At 37.5% G+C, this 17,575-nt stretch overlaps 1 protein-coding gene across 5 annotated transcripts in view; it reads right to left on the bottom strand.

The window, feature by feature from the left end:
• Window positions 1-17,575, bottom strand: part of CSNK1G3 (casein kinase 1 gamma 3) — a 75,260-nt gene that overhangs the window by 11,010 nt on the left and 46,675 nt on the right. For all 5 annotated transcript variants that reach the window (XM_014257099.2, XM_005528113.2, XM_014257102.2 and 2 more), the window contains 5 exons: window positions 8,731-8,816; window positions 8,516-8,600; window positions 6,407-6,555; window positions 5,306-5,401; window positions 4,554-4,649 (listed from right to left, as the gene is read on the bottom strand). In XM_014257099.2, coding sequence (XP_014112574.1) covers window positions 4,554-4,649; window positions 5,306-5,401; window positions 6,407-6,555; window positions 8,516-8,600; window positions 8,731-8,816 — 512 coding nt within the window. The remainder of the gene's footprint in view (window positions 1-4,553; window positions 4,650-5,305; window positions 5,402-6,406; window positions 6,556-8,515; window positions 8,601-8,730; window positions 8,817-17,575) is intronic.

Raw genomic sequence — 17,575 nt, 5'->3', positions numbered from 1 at the left:
TTTCCTAAGCTGGTCTATTACGTTGATTGTTTACTTTAAATTTTTATTAAAATTTAAAAACTCTTCAAGAGAATTTGAAATACTTCATTGAAAACTTCACACCACATAGCGAAAGACTGCCCTGCCTTGCTCTGGTCAGTAACAGATAATCTCTGCCTCTCTGACAAATACCAAGGAGAAAGAGACTGTAGTCCTTCCCACACACATACACAACCATACACATTCACCATATACACAAGTACTATGAAGTGCAATGGTCTGTTGCATGACATAGTTTAGGTGGAAGGAACATGAAGTTCTTCTTTCTGGAAAGAGTTACAACCACTGAAAGCAGAAGTGAACCAAAGTGTATACAGTATGAATCCAAGAAACGGCATCAGTCCTGCTTCTCCAGAACCACAACTACACTGAGTTTCACTCAAATCTACTACTGCCAAAAGCAGCTCTAGGAGCTCATTACTTAATAAGATGAAGGAAATGAAACTAACTAAGACTGATACAAAGACTACAAGGCAGGAGTGCTACAACTCCACTGTCGGTAAGGCTTCAGCCGTGTGAATTTAACTTCATCAGTTAAATTACATCAATAAAGGAGCCTTTAATAAGGCAAATCATTAAATTTTTCTCTCCAAGTATATGCCAATCAGCTCAAAAATCTGCACAATACAGGGAGGAAGATATGGGAACATAACAGAATTGAGCAAGAATAAGTCACCCAGAGGACATCTTATCCACTGAAGGAGTGGTACACCAGATTCTGAAGCCAGAATGTATCACAAATGAGGCACAATGAAAACTCATCACATTAGATCCACATAAAAAGCTAAAACTTCAGGAGAGAGAAGCTACATGACACTAAGTTTGTTTTAAGAGAAACTTTCAATTTAATTCTCTACATGTGACTCAATTTGGAATGGACTTCCTTTAATGAAATCAATAGCCTGATGAAAAAATGGGAGGCACAATTAATCTCTTAGAAGACTTGAATACAACGACAGTGAAAAAATTAGGATATTTAAGTTATGGTTTTGCACCTAAAAATTCTGTTATAAAATGGAGATGAACATCCTTCCCTGAACAGTAACATAATTACATTTCAAAAAACAAATATTTTTAAAGTTTCAAATAAGAAATATCACAATATTGAAGATTAACTTAAGCTACTTACCTATTTTCAAGTGGGAGAATAACCACTAAACTGAAAACCTAAAACTACCTTAAAAATTTTTATAACTTTATCCTGCTTTAAATTTAGTTCCTTCAAATGTAATCAGTTCTTTAAAAGTTTTTTAAAAGTTAATACAAAGAGCACCTATATAAAGGAGCATATTGCATCACTGGTTATTTCTTGATACTTTCTATGCCATGAGGTAAAGAAACAAAAATTCCACCGACTAGACATTAATGACACGTGAATTGTGGAATAGATTGATTTCTTAGATACATGGTCCTCTGGAAGCTTGAAAAAGGCCACTTAAAACAAGACACAGTTAAGCCTAAATACCAGTTCCCTAAAAGGTAACAGTAAATCTTCAGCCTCTATACTTTGCTTTGCATCAGTACAAAAACTGACCTTTTACTTGCTATGTTCAAAAATGAGTTAGAAAATCTGCCATAAAAAAACAGATTTTGCTAATTTTCATTACTATACCAACAACAAGGAAATGCAAAAATTTAAAACAGACACAGAAAAAACCCTTTCATTCCATTAAGAATCTCAGTAACTGAATTCTCCACTCAAAATATAAAGCCAGTCTACATTTCTAAGAGATTCATTAGTGATACTATACAATTCTTCATTTTACCTTCAAAAAGTTTTCAGTTAAGACAAAAGAATAAAAGTCATCACAATACCTTTTTAGTTTACAAAAGCTTAGCAAAATTGATTTGCTTCATCTTACACTTTATCATCTTAACTTCTTGAAGGAGAGGAATTTTGCAACTCAAAACTACTTAAATCAAATATAAAAATCTTTCAAGCAGTTCCTAAGTACTTTATTGGGAACTCTTTAACCCAATCTTTCAATCTAACCTCCTCTTAAAAAAATTTCCCAGTGGGAAAAAAGAAAGAGAAAAGATAAGAGGAAGAAGATCAGTTAATAAGTGATGAAAAAAGAAGTAATGGAAAAGATTAATACAGTCTTTATGAGTGCAGAAGCAGATTACAGCTCATGTAGAGAAAGAAATAATTCAGTGTTGTACAGCTGACATTTTGAGAAGTGAGGCAAACTTATAAAAACAAAGGCACAAAAGTTCTGGAATGAATTGTTGGGAGGTATGAGTTGATCATTAATAAGTCTGCATGAACTAGAAAAATGTACTGTGGTAGGTGGAAGAAAGGATGTCTTCCCTTTACAGCTCAATTTCCTAATACTATCTGAACTTTACTGATTCTATAAAGTAAAATTAGATGTGTCTAAACACACCAGGATCTTTTGAACACAGGCTTCGGATCTGGGATAAATTAAATTAATACAAAAAATAAAACAGTATCCATTAATGAACAAACCAGTTTGAACCTCAATGGTTCCAGCTAAAAGCATACAAGCGTATGCTAACAAACATATACACCAACATTCAGTCCACTCCATGTTAGTATGCCACAGAAAAAAATCACCAGCAAATTTTAACAATCACCTAAAAAAGAACCTCAGAAATTACATCAGCAGTATTATTACAGATGACTAATAGAACTAACCTAAAATCATTCCACTGTCACTTTAAAATATATCAGACAGATTTTCATATCTTGCAGAAAAATTTATAAAACTGATCTCAAAGATGAGCAATGACTCGCTAACATCACAGAAAAAAATAAACACACTTTAATTTCATACCTAAGACTCAACTTTTCCTTTGAACAATTTTCTGTGGGACTTTTAGCATTTGTCTCCTTGAATGCAATCAGGAATCCTACTAAAGTAGCTAGCTAATCAACCAACTTAACAAATAGCATGATTCAGTTAGTATTCCTGCAACAAAGGGGTATTTGACAACAGCCAGGGGGTATATCACAGCAAAATTGGAGATCCTGTGTGATTTTGTAAGCGCCCTTAACAAGGAAGCATGACCACTCCACAACAAAAAGCAATCCAATATGAAAACACCCTGCTGCACAACACTTGATCTTCAAAGACATAGACCATGGCTGCAGTTTTGCACAGTGCTTTTATTCATATGGCAATTGCTTAGCCTCGACAGATCTAAATGATCTGAACTGAGATCAGATTACTCTGTATCCTGTGAGGAAAGATGACAGAAAAACCACAATATTAACAGTAAGGAATACTAGTGTTTCTTGTGTTATTTTCCTAGAAAATGTTCTTCACATCTCCAAAGGGTATTTAGCATACTTTACAATGGAAGAAAATATCTTGTAATTGTTACACTTTACCTGACAAAGAATAAAAGGTTTCCTAAGTGCCACAATTGCCAACAGGGTCATGATGACACTTTGAAAGTTCTACCAACTGTAATTTAACAAATTCAATGTGTATTTTTCTAACCTAAATTATGGGAAAAGAAAGTATTTTAAACATTTGTTAATGGGAAAAACAAAACAACTTTTAATTTTTTCTTGATACACTGTAATAATTATCACCTACTAGATGTTGTTATGTTACACATGACAGCTGTTTCTAAAGCAACAAAATTTAGAGAACGTTATCACCCTGACAGGACTGAAGCCTTGTTTTCTGTACGCGCAACTTTTCCTTCTTTCTTCAGGCCGTGACCATTTTTCCAAATCAGAAAATTCAGAAGAAACATATGTAACTTAGATTGTCATAATCAAAAATGCAGCAGACAATTTTCCACGCACAACCCCCACCCAGATAAGGCTTCCCAAAGCTAAATCTTTTTCATTTTGGACTCAAAGCTCAACATTTCATGTAGACTTCATAGCTGGCATTTTGAATCTTTCAGTATTAATTACTTACACATTACTCCCACTACTTCACACCTTCATATTCAAAGAGCACACACATATTCAAAGAGCTAAAATTTCAAAAATTAATTTTAAGAATTCAAAACAAACCAGAAAAAGAGCTCTTTGAATATGAAATAAAACTAATAATATAAGAAAAATTGTTGGTTTCTACACATATTTTCACTGAGATGTGTGAGGTGCTGCCATGGAACACTTTTCTAGTCAATAACATTGATTAAAGGAGTGAAGTGTAAGCAAACAACACTTAACAGTATTTTAATTTTATGTTTACTTAAGGAACAAAAAACATGGCCTGATCAACACTGAATGGTGGATTTTACTTGCTAATACAATTAACACATTTAAAGTCTAAACTTCAGCTGCTTGCATTTAGGTCAGTAAATATTCTGTAAAAGAAACGGTTCAACTGTTCAACTAAGAAACATGCAAGAAAAATTCCATCAACAAAAAGTTCCACAATTTCAGCACCTGTTTTGACAACTGAACAGTGAAATAATAAATAATAGCAGCATTCTGCAAACATGAATCATGCGATACGTTACAGGAAAGTAGTATTATGTAATAAAAAATGACTGATTTAGGTCATGAAAGAAGCAGAAAATACCTGTACAGAGCCACCATGTCTGTCAGATGCCAGGTGGACCCTCAAATGATGTGGATTGGTTTGCTGTGAGTCCCAAGCTGCCCTATGTTCTGTTGACTATCATTTTCGAATGTATTATGATTTATGCAAAAGAAGAAAAAAATTTAAAAATAAACTATTTGTATATTGTCATGTATTATTTTTAAAAAACATAGAAGCACTACACACTCAATCCCTATATAGATTGCAGTTCCACATTCACCATATCAACATACTTACGCATGCCTTCATGTAAATTTTCATACAGAGCTGAAGTAGCTAAATCTCAAAATTCTTAGTAAGAAAAAGAACACTTACACAGCTCTTCAATTTTGCTTAGGTAAACTGACATAGCTCTCAATTCCTAACATTGTTACCACCTAAGTTATTACAGTGGTTTAAAAAAAGTCAAAATGTTATACATACATGTTAGAACTGAAAGACAGGATACAGTGTATGGAGGAGAGACAGCAAATAAAGAAGTGTGAGTATGCAGAAAATTGACTACTGATTCACTACATTATATCACAGCTTCAAACTAGCAAGCTTTTAGGAGATATTTATGTATCTCTACACACATAGACCTCAACAAAGATCTACTTAAATCAAAGTGAAAACAACAACAACAAAAAAAAAAAACTAGGGTCAATTTTAATTTCATGTTCTAATAAAAACAGCACAAATCATTAGACAAAAGACATAGTAATGCTGATAATATCACATGAGCATTTTACCTGATTTTTGGATTGTTGCATTCTGTCTCTGTGCTGATATGCTTCTCTGTTTGAAGACATTGCAGGGTCTGAATGCATTGAACCCACTGGAGTAGGCTACAAATATAAATAATATGTAGCAACTGGTAAAAAAAATAAATTTCCAAGTCTCACCAAAAGTTTGTAATTACTGGTTTGTAATATAATGTTGAAAAATTACAGTTTCAAATAACACAAAATTATGAAGAGATGAAAAAGATGAAAGCAGAAGCTTCACTAGATATTTACTAATACCAACAAGAAAAAAAAGTAAACCGTATCTTACAGAATGTACTGAAGTAGCAATTCTAAGTATTATCATACATTTATTTTCTGAAAGACTTTAGGCTGATACTTTCTGCAGTTAGCAGTTACAACATTCTGATGAAACCTGATGAAAGGCTTAAAGTAATTTTTAATGCTAACTGGAAAAAATAATTTGCAAAAAAATAAATGCTACAATTCTTTCAGAGTCACAAAGGGAACGGCAGAGTGAAGCGTGTAATCTGAAACGGGTCAAATATAAAAATATTAGTCCTCCCTTCCCTACATAATAAAAAGAAGCCAAAAACTTTGAGAAGCTGAAGAAAAACCCATCCTCTACCATTTCTTAAATTATATAAACAGAGTGTTTCCTGAAACCTTAGATGCACTGTTATAAAATATGTAATGAACTATGCAATATTTCATCATAATAACTGATAAATATCTGGAGTATACCTCATATGCAGAGAAGTTATAGTTCTGCATTTTAAAAATACTGGGAACAATAGAAAAAAAAATGTAGTAATGACAATTACTTGCAGAATTTTAAGTTCCTTCAGCTCAATAAACAACCTGAATTTCCACCACCTCCTTTTGGACTGAGCAGAGATGTACTTCGGTATTAAGAGCGCATTTGGAAAGAGACTGAATATGAAGCACTCAAGCCAAAAGATAATGTTAGAACACGCATCTGCAGATGGGCTTGTAATAGCAGCTCTTCACAACTCCATTAGCAGCCTTGAGATGCACTTATCTTATGAAGCCCAAAACTGATCACAGAAAAACCCACGATATTACTAACAGCTGAACTGTACTCACCAACTGTTTGCCAATCCAGTCATATTCATAATCAAACATATAGCCTTTCCGATCAAGTAAGTCTGTGAAGAGCTTTCTCAAGTAGTCGTAGTCTGGCTTTTCAAAAAAATCTAACCTTCTTACGTAACGCAGGTAAGTAGCCATTTCCTCTAGATAAAGAAGAAACACATATATTTGCCTTTATCTGTTTTACTGGAACTCAAAAAAATCCCCACCACCTTATTTCATTTTAAAGCAACTTGTACCTCTCACCATAAAACCTGAACAGTTGCTCACCATGAATCTGTGAATTACCAGAAAGAAAAATTACTTAATAATGTTCGTTGAGATGCTACCATATTCTAAGATACACTGTTATATTCCAAACATGTCCTAGCAAGTGACACCCCACTAATTTTTCCTTCACGTTACCAGCTGAGACCTTCTATTGAATTTTCCAATTCTAATGCACAGTGTGCAAAAATATGTGGAGAGAAATGCCTCTACTTTCTTCTTTCTTTCCAGTCAATTTTACAGAGACAAGACTGAGGAAAGGTAAAGAAAGGGGTATAAAACATAAAGCATCAGCCTCATGTCCACTAGGCCTACTGTGGACAGGATTTATTTTCATTTGTCATGAGCTACTCTCAGCAAATCCACTTAGCCTATCAATGACATTTTGATTACCTTTCAAGGTGTTCAGTTGTATTTTGGAAAAATCATGTTCATACATGACGTGTCATACACGTCCCCATGTTGCAAGGGACATATTACTACAACTATAACTTCTAAAAAACGTCGTATTTCCTTTCTGTCCAATTTTCCAACACCTCGTTGATTCTCCTTGTACTTAGAGAGAGCTAGAAGTGAAACCTGAATCTCACAAGTTATTTTAAGTATTAGTTCAAGCTGTATCTAATGCAGCTTGTTTTTAATAGGGGTATGATACCACATTTCAGCTGAAAAGGCTTGCAAAATTTTCAGTGTGACAAGCGCAGACTCGTTGATCACTGTGTGCCTTAAAAAACAGTTTTTTTAATGTTTCCTTCAGAAGAATCTGTATTTGAAGAAAAACAGCATTAGCTTACTGTTTTTTCAAAGGATAACTCTTCTATCTGGGCCCAGTATTATTTACTTCACTCATCAATGACATAAAGGGGCAGAGGCCTGCTCAGCAATTTCACTGACAACACAAAGCTGGGAGGAGTGGCCCATACCCCAGAGGGCTCTGCAGCCCTTCAGAAGGACCTCAACAGGCTGGAGACATGGGCAGAGAGGAACCTTCTGAAATTCAGCAAAGGCAAAAGCAGGGTCCTGCACCTGGGGAGGAACAGCCCCAGGCACCAGCACAGGCTGGGAATGACGTGCTGAAAGTAGCTCTGTGGAGAAGGAGCTGGGGACCCTTCTGGACAAGTTCTTCATGAGCCAGCAGTGTGTCCTGGGGGCCAAGAAGGCTGATGGAATCCTGGGGTGCATTACAAAGAGCACGTTGAGGGAGGTGATCCTGCCCCTCTACTCAGTGGCTGTGTCCAGTTCTGAGTTCCTCAGTACAAGAGAGACACGGCGCTCCTGGACTGGGTCCAGCAAAGGGCTACTAAGTTGATCGAGACTGGAGCATCTCTCATATAAGGAAAGGCTGAGGGAGCTGGGCCCATTCAGCCTTGAAAAGTGGCAACTGAGAGGAAACCTGATGAATACACATAAATATGTAATGGGTGGCTGTAAATAGGATGGACCAGGCTCTGTTCACTGGTGCCCAGCAATAGCAGGAGAGGCAATGGACAGAAACCGATGCACAGGAAGCTCCACCCGAATAAAAGGAAGAGCTCCTTTATTGTGCAGGTGACTGAGCACTGGAAGAGATTGCCTGAAGAGGCTGTGGAGTCCCCCTCGCTGTAGATATCAAGAACAACCTGGACACAATCCTGTGCCATGTGCTCTGGGATGGCCTTGCTTGAGCAGGGAGACTGGACCACATAACCCACTGTGGTCCCTTCCACCCTGACCCATTCTGAGATTCTGTGATCTATTACACATATTGTAATTTAAAACCCAGAAATTATGCCATTACCTATGCCAGTTTCATTTTATAAATTAAGACACAACATTTTTATTAATAGCAGACATTACCTGGGAAGTTTTCACACAATACTTCTACAGGAGTTGCTCGTTTAGTGTCTCCAATTTTCTGGTAACGTTCTTTTAATGTATCTGCCTATGACAGAAGAACAAACAAGCTTCTGAAGTTATACAGCTTGCAGACACACATTCAAAAAAATCCCAAACATGTCAATAAAAGTTGATGACCTGAAAATAGGACAGAGGAAGAGATCAAAACCCACTACCTTTAAACCTTGCCATGGAAGACTTCCTCTGAGAAAATACATAAACATATGACCCAAAGCTTCCAAGTCATCTCTTCTACTTTGCTCTGAAACAAAATACAGATATTATTAAAAACTTCCATCTGTCTATTTTTACATTATATTTAAAAGACTAGCTGCCAGATTATATAAAAATAATTATTAGGTACAAAGTACTTGAGCATGTGGGGGCATTCTTGTGTACTACAGACTGCTTAAGATCACAGCTAAACCCAGAAAAAAAACAGATACAGACTTCAGTTATATTCGTCTCAACATTTCAAGCAAATTATCTTGCTAAAAGAAATAATTCTCATTCTAAAATATATTTGACCTTAAAACTACATTTTAATTCCAACATTTTTTTAATCTATTATTTGTGAATTTAAAATAATTTAAGAAAGGTTCAATAGAACTAGTTTTTCCTCAACAAAATCATGGAGAAGACAGCATTTTCCTCAGGGACCCATCATGGAATTTCTGAGTAAGTCATAGGTAGATCGAAGAAGGCTCAGAAATACTATTATTTGGACAGAAATCAGAATGTACATACAGCCTACTATCAGGTCTAGCTGACATATGAGCTTTCACAGAACACAATGCTCAATGCACAATTTTTCATCTGCAGTAAAGCAGTGGCAGTCCTTCAAAAAATTCACAGAAGGTTAAAGAAAAAGGAAAGTAACAAGGAAAACACAGAGTTTTCAAAGTGCATTTCACATAGTTTTAAAATTAAATCAGTCATTTTTGGGAAAATTGAAGGTAACAGAGAATAGTGAGTCTTTGAATTACTAGTGGAAAATAGATCATTTCCATCTGACTTAATTCTGAATTGCTGTTGAAAGAAGTTATACATTGTATTACATATTGCAGTAAGAGGTAGCATTTAATTCTAAATTTGACTGTCTGCCTGACACAAGGACGAAAAACAAAATACTAACAGTTTCTACTGAGTATTTCACAGAACAAGGCCACTAGGCTTTGATAACAAGAGGAACGGAGAAGGAAGGTAAATGAAAAAAATGTTTGATTTTTCAAACACAGCAAAGTCAACGAATCCAACCTGGCTCTGATCTGATCAACACATAATATTGCCATAAATATATCGGATCTGAAGAACAATTTTTAATTTTCATGAAAACAGAACAATGTACTTACTACTCTGTTTTCCAGCCCTATCTTCTCATTTGAACACTGAATAAACACATATTATCAAACATGTAAGAAAATACCAAAAAAAGGATAGTGGTAACATGTAGGCTACATCTAGCCCCTCACATCATCACTAATCTGCCAGCTATATAAGCCTCTTTCAGTCATTTCTGCTTCGCTCATTTCCGTGTTTCCAAGTCCCTTGCCATCACTCTTCTTGTTTGTGTTCACTTCTCCATGCTTGTTCTCCACTCCTGCCATTTGTCTCAGTGAGGGCCCTCCAGACAATTAAGGTCCTATTTCAATTTCTATGCCAACCCTACAACTTCCCACCTGCTGACCACATGCTACACTGATATAATCTCATAGGTTAAGAAGAAAGCAGGAGTAAGCTGCAGGGTTCTATGCCTGACATGTTTCAGTATATGAAAGCAACGTTACGTCCCAGATGGTGCTGGCAGAAATCCTGTGCTCTTTATGTGGTTGGGTGAGCATGCAGAAAATCACTACTTCAGGAGCACTGCTCCTGACAAACACCTTGCGCAACGCAAGACAGTGGCAAAGCATACAGGAATGGTACAAGTGTGCAATACATGGTCCATCTATGAGCAACACCAGGGTACGGCCCACAAAAATGCACTGGAAAGCTCCATTTGGTCTTAGCTAAGGGACAGTAATTCCACTCTTTCAATTAATTTCTGCAAGTTATGCCAATGCAAAATTAACCCTTTCTCCTTTAAAAAAAACAACCAAAGCAATAGCATCTTATTGAGACAATTGCTCCTTTGTAGAATCTATTTATGACATTTTTAATCTTTATTATTTCAAATTAAGGTTTTTGTGGTGTTATTTTGCTGAGTTTTTTGCTTGGTTGTTTTTGAGTTTTTTATGAGATTTGGACTGTTGGCTATATTTCTGTAGCACAACAGAAACTTCTCCAGGAACAAGGATATAACATTTAAATTCACAATGCCCTCAAAAAGAAGCTATGGGAAAGGATTTTGTGTTTAATTTGGGTGACAGGGATTGTTACTTAGAATCCATTCAAGAATTCACTCAAGATCAGCCTGAAGTAATTAAAAAACAGTAGTCAAATACCCTTTCCTATGGAAATCTTCAAGATGAGCTTGAGAAACATGAAACTCAAAGACTGTATTACTATTATTCAAAAAACGACATCCAAAAACTGGAAAAATATAGCAGTGGACCAGCTGGAAGACAAAAGGATTTCAAGCACCAGCTGGAAGAAGGGCCACAGACATATACAGAATATTGTATCACATTTTAATGAGATTGAGAGGATATGTTGCCTAAAAGATAATACAATCGTAACAAATACACAACAAAGCTTTAAGGCACATGGTTTCTTTTCTCTCAAAGAGATTATCTGAAACAGCTCAATTCATAAGAAACTAATATTTTTTATTTAGCTCATAAACTACAGATAATTATGTCTATTCAAACAGGCTGTTTTAAATAAAAAATAGAGCTTCATTCAGCAGGCTATCCCCAGAAATTTTATTTTTTTAGCATAAACAATTAAGTAACCATAACACAATTTAAACAACAGAAGCATCCAGGTCCCTAAAGAAGTTTAGGAATGCTCTAGCAGTAGAAAGATTATGTATTTGGATCAGAAGACACTATACTTCTATACTTCTCATTATTAGTTACTGAGAAGGTGACCTGGTTAAATATGGAGATGGGAAGTGATTACCTAGCTCAAACCATCAGTTTCTAAAGTTTAGCACAAATAAGTTTGAAACCCCTAGTCTTTAGCCATACTAAAAATGACTGGATTTCATTTAATAATATGAGGGAAGAAAGCCTTTTTTCCTGAACAAAACCATGAATCCTGAAGTTAATGGTTCTGGTTCATAAAAACTAAGTTGCATGCCAATTTTATCATAAGCACACACTGTATGCCATACTGTTGTCTTAAGAAAAATATAGACTGAAAGTAAAAAACGCCTTATTTTCATTTATACCTTTAATTAAGGGTGCAAAGACTTATTTGTTGTTTTTATTAGGGTAAACTAATGTAAAATAGAGGCACAGTTTCATATAACTGTGCATTTAGAAGGTTAACTTACACCAGGAAAAGGATTTATCTAAGACAGGTAAAATTCTGCCCTGAAGTCCAGTGATAATTCATTATTATGAGAAGGAACATACCAAACTTCCCAGAGGGGAGCCCAGGTCTGGGACAGACTTCATCCTGCACCACTGGCTCAGTGGCAAGTAAAAGTTGCTGTGTCTCCTGTAGAGCCATCACCATAAACAAAGAAACTACTACAAATGCAGAAGGTTGGTTTTTTTTAGCTACTGGAAAAACTTCAGGATTTAGACTAATAAAATTTCAAGACCAAATGCTTATTGTTCGTGCCATAAATTGGTCCAGTGTAGAATTATTTGTGGATGGTTTAGGTTACAAAGGAATCTGGCCACTCCAAAACTGATTCTAAATCTAGAACTTTTGAGAGCTCTGCCAAGAGAGTACATGTACTAAAAGGTAAGAATGGGGTTCTCCTAGTTTTGTTTGAGGATAAGTAATTCTTTAAAGAAATTGACTTCATTTGGCCTTTCTATTCATTTTAAGAGCAGACTTGCTTCATTCCCAGTAGAGTTCCAAGTAGTCTTTGTTTGATAACTAACCTGTGCCTGTGCAATAATTAAGCACTATCAAGAAAAGACCAATACAATCAAGGATATGGGTAGTTCTCCAGAGACCATTACAGATGGCTGGATTAGAGTAAGTCCTGACTCCATGTGACTATACTTTCAGTAGCCAAATAACTTAGACAACATTTTAACACACTGTTCTTCTGAATTTAGGGAGATCCCAAAATAATTACCAATTTACACATCCATCAAACACAGAAAATTGCAGGACTTCTACAGACGCAGACTTTTGTCTTCATTAATGTCCCAATCAGAGTCTACACTCTCTGGAATCTCACTTTCCCTTCCTGAAAATTAAGTGAACTGGAGAAGAAGCACCAAGTAATTTTATCCCTAAGAGAAATTATCTTACAGAAAGGTAGGACACCAGCTACATGCTAGTAAGGGGTGCAGAGTATTTTTATTTCCTTCAGATAGCTTTTTGAGTAAAGCCGTATTATTCTTCACATAGACAAAATACCTTCTATTCCATTTACAAATTCCCAGCTTGATACAAAACTACCAGAAATCCTTGATCAAATGTCTCTTCTGCAACAAATGACTACTGGCTACAGGATGTTCAGAAACTACGTATTTCCTATATGCATCTTAAAAGAGTGGGCTTTGGTGATTTTTCAGAAAGTTCTGATTATACATTTTAAGTCTTTCTAGTACCAATGTGTTTGTTACGATAATTTTAAATACTTATGAATCCTAAAACATACTTTTGATTCAAGGACATCGCTCCTTACTCATGCACACTAACAGATGAAGTTACAGTTCAATAATGATGTGTTCAAAAGTAACTTATAAGAGAATGCGAACCTGACAGTCTCCCTCTTTACTGAAAACACTTATTTTTTTACAAGGGTCAGTTGTCAGACCATTCAAGCAGCTCAGGAAATTATCTACAGACTGAAAACACCACTCTAAAATATTGTCTTATTACCACTATTTTCAGAGAAAACTGTATCCTATATGCCACAGTCCCTGTAAACACAGAGCTTGACATCCTTCAGTGTTCCATATATCTCAGTGTATGGATTTAAAAATATACTAATTTTCTTGAGGCATATCACAGAACATAAAAAAACTGTTGGAATGGAATAATTCAGGGTCTTTAGGAAGGAGAGGCAAGGAAGATCAGGAGGCAATGTCACCCTCCATGGCAACAACCAGCTGAGTGCATGGAGTTTTGCTTGGGGATGGGGGAGGAGCTGAACGAGAGCTATTGGGAAGAATTAATGGGAGGGCAGGGTTAGGCAGCCACAGGCCCTCCAACCAGGAAGACTGAGCAGCTGAGTCCCTGTGGTGCTGCATCCTTCCAGGCCACGCTATGATCTGATTAAAGCTCATTACGTCTCAGTTTGACAAACAGCACCTGGGCTCAGCTCTTGAGTTTATCAGAAACACTGTACTCCCAGGAACTCCTACTGTCTAACAAGCTCATGTTTTCTTTATGAGCAGCCTTGGAAACTATTTTTCTTCCTTGTGTAGCACAACATCCCTGTTCTCACACTTTCAAAGAAAGTCCACCAACTCATGCTGTGGCTAGGATGAAATATAATTATGACTAAAGCCCACTCTCTTGCGACCCTACAAACAGTGGTCTAAAATGAGAATCTTTGAATTATTCTGGACTGCAGCAGCTGTGACCAGCAGCCTCTCTCCGAGTGGGCCCTCTCAGAGCCCACAAACTCTCAAGTTTGCCGTACTCAGAAGGTTGCTGAACAAAAATGAATCATGGGCCAATACTCCCACTCCTCAAGGCTCAACTCTGCACAAAGGAGAATTACACAATGCAAAAGCACTCGGAGTGAGTAACTGTCTGCCTTTAAGGGGAATTTTTCATAGGTACCTTGCACTGACTCTGTGCATAAACATACACACATACTACAGCAAATTTTGGGAGAAATGCTGTTCTCTTAGATCTTCAAGTATCTTGGATATCAAAGTAAGTTAGGCCTGTAAGGTAACTAGTAAGGTTAAGTTATAAATTAGGTTAAATGCTGGTAAGTGTTATTCCTATCTTGAATTGTTAAGTTTAAGGTATAAGTAAAGATGCCAGTTAAGGTTAAATACTTTTGAGTGCTGTTAAACTTTTAGGCTATATTCTTTTTTATACTTGTCTTCACTGTCCTTTTGTCACTTGTCACATGCACCTAAACACACACCCCTAGAAAGTTCTCAGTTCATTTCTGTTTTGACTGACTGAATTTTCTTGGGGTTTGGGGTTTTTCCCCTTTACCCTTGGTGTAACTGACAAGTAAGTAGCAGAGTGAATCTTGCAAAGAACTTTGTTGTGCTTAATATTAAATCAGTTTTTTACTGATACCCATGCTGACGATTTTTTAAGTGATCTCAAACACTTGTTCGTAACAGTTGTCTAGCAAGACACGGGAACCACCTCATGTTCACAAGCTCTGGTCCTCATGGGGGACTTCAACCACTCTGTGACAAGACAGCAAGGCATCAACAATCCAGTAAGTTATCACTGATGATAATTTCCTTCTCCAAGCGACAGAGAAGTTAAAAAGTAGATATGCTATGCTGGAGCTTGTTCTCATCAGCAAGGAGAGGCTGGTGGGGAATATGAAGCTCAAGGGCAGCCTTAGCTGTGGTGATCATGAAATGCTGAAGTTTGAGATCCTACAGGGTAAGTAGTGAGAAGGGAGCAAAGCAAGCTCAGTACCCTGAATTTCAGCAGATGTAACTTGGCCAATTCAGGGTCCTGCTTGACAGAGGACCATGAGATAAAGTTCTGCAGGGAAGCAGGGCCCTAAGAAAGTTTGTTAATATTCAGGCATGAATTTCTCCAAGCCAGAAGCAATGCCTTCCGACAAAGTCAAGCAAAAACCATGAGACATGGGTGGATGAACAGTGAGCTCCTGTATGAATCCAAAGTAAAAAAACGAAGCATACAGAGAGGGGAAGCAAGGACAGGTAGGCTGGGAGGTATACAGAAAAATAGTCTAAGCAGCCAGAGATCAGCTTAAGAAAGCTAAAGCCCTGATAGGATTAAATGTGGCCAGGGATGTCAAGGGCAACAAGAGCTTCTTTAAGTAAGTTGGTGACAAAAGTAAAACTACAGAAAATGTGGGACCTCTCCAGAAGGAAACAGACCTGGGATATGGAGAAAGCTGAGGCAAAAAAATACCTTTCTTGCCTCCGTCTTCTCTGGCATGTATTCCAGTCATATCACTCATGTCATAGAAGACAAGGGCAGGAACTGGCAGAAAGAAGAACTACCCACTGTAGATCAGGTTGGAGCTCATATAAGGAATCTGAAGGTGCACAAGCCTATGAGACCTGCTGAGGTGCATCTACGAGTCCTTAGGGAACACCTCAGGTGAAGACACTACCCCTTACATCCACTACATCACAGAAGCACTCTCTGAAGAAGAGATTCATCTGAAGAAGAATCATCTGAAGAAGTAATCTCTGAGAAGTACAGCCCTGTAAAGATAACCCTCATTATTACAAAGGGAAAAAAAGGAAGGCATGAGGAACTACAGGCTAGTGAGACTCACCTCAGTGCCCAGCAAGATCACAAAGTAGATCCTCGTGGTAACTATACTGAGGGACACGGAAAATAAGGAGATGACCGATGATGATCAACATGTCTTCAATAAGCACAGATCATGCCTGAAAAATTTGGTAGCCTTCAACACATCAACACAGTGTTGATGCATAAAGGAAGAGCAACCAACATCATCTACCTGGCTATGTGCAAAGCATTTGACACTTAACACAGGATATCCTTGTCTCTGAACTGGAGACACTGATTTGACAGATGAAACAAGTGGAAAAGGAATTGACTGAGTGGTCACACTCTAAGTTGTCGTCAACAACTCCATGTCTAAGTGGAGACCAGTTCCTTAGGGGTCCTACTGGGACCAGAGCTGGGTAACACCTTTGCTGGTGTCATGGACAGTGGGATCAAGAGCACCCTCAGCAAGTCTGCCAATGACATCTGGCTGCATGGTGCTGTCGACATGCTGGAGGGAAGATATGTCACAGGGGGACCTGGAGAAGCTTGGGAGGTGAGCCTGTGTGAATATGAAGTTCAACAATGAAAAGTGCAAGGACCTGTACCTGGGTTAGGGCAATCCCAAGCACAAATACAACCTGGGCAGAGAATGGAGAGCAGCCCTGTGAGGACCTGCTCATGCTGATGGATGAGAGGCTGGACATGATCCAGCCATGTGCACTGACAGCCCAGAAAGCTAAATGTGTCCTGGGCTGCAACCAAAGCAGTGTGGCCAGTAGAGTGAGGGAGGGGATTCTGCCCCTCTGCTCTGCTCTGGTGAGAATCAACCTGGAGTGCAGCATCCAGCTCTAGGGTCCCCAAGATAAGAAGGACATGGACCCGATCAAGCAATTCCATGAAGATATTCAGGCAGTCTCAGAGCTGGTGCTGTCCAGCCTGGAGAAGAGAAGAGAAGGCTTCAGGGAGACATTATAGCACCTTCCAGAACCCAAAGGGAGCCTGCAAGAAAGCTACAGACCAACTTCTTACAAGGAGCAGTGACAGGACAGAACTAGTGGTTTCATACTGTAAGACAGTAAGTTTTGATTAAATATTTAAAATAAATTCTTCAGTGTGAGAGTGGCAAGACACTGAAACACACTGCCCAGAGAAGCTGTGGATGTCTCATCCCTGGAACTGTCTAAGGGGAAGCTGGATGGGGCTTTGAGCAACCTGGTGCTCCAGTCTATGGCAATGGGTTTGGAACTGATCCTCTCTGAAGTCCTTTCCAACCCAAACCATACTATGATTAAATATCATTGGACAAAAATGAACACATTCAGTGTTAATATCAGACGTGTAATCAAAATTCAGTTTGTTTTTCAAGTAATTACCAGTTCAACATTTTGGTTTATTTTTCTTAAAAGGTTTTGGGGCAATCTTATTTAAGGAGGAGTAAAAAATTTATTTTATTTCAAAAGTGGTTGTGCCACTGTTGAAAATTTTATAATAATCAGACATTTATCCTGCCTGGTGGAGATGAGA

This window comes from Pseudopodoces humilis, chromosome 4, assembly GCF_049639895.1.
Source record: "Pseudopodoces humilis isolate 2021_Gansu_Grassland_sample_001 chromosome 4, ASM4963989v1, whole genome shotgun sequence".
Classification (NCBI taxonomy): domain Eukaryota; kingdom Metazoa; phylum Chordata; class Aves; order Passeriformes; family Paridae; genus Pseudopodoces; species Pseudopodoces humilis.
This window is presented reverse-complemented; position numbering and strand designations above follow the sequence as displayed.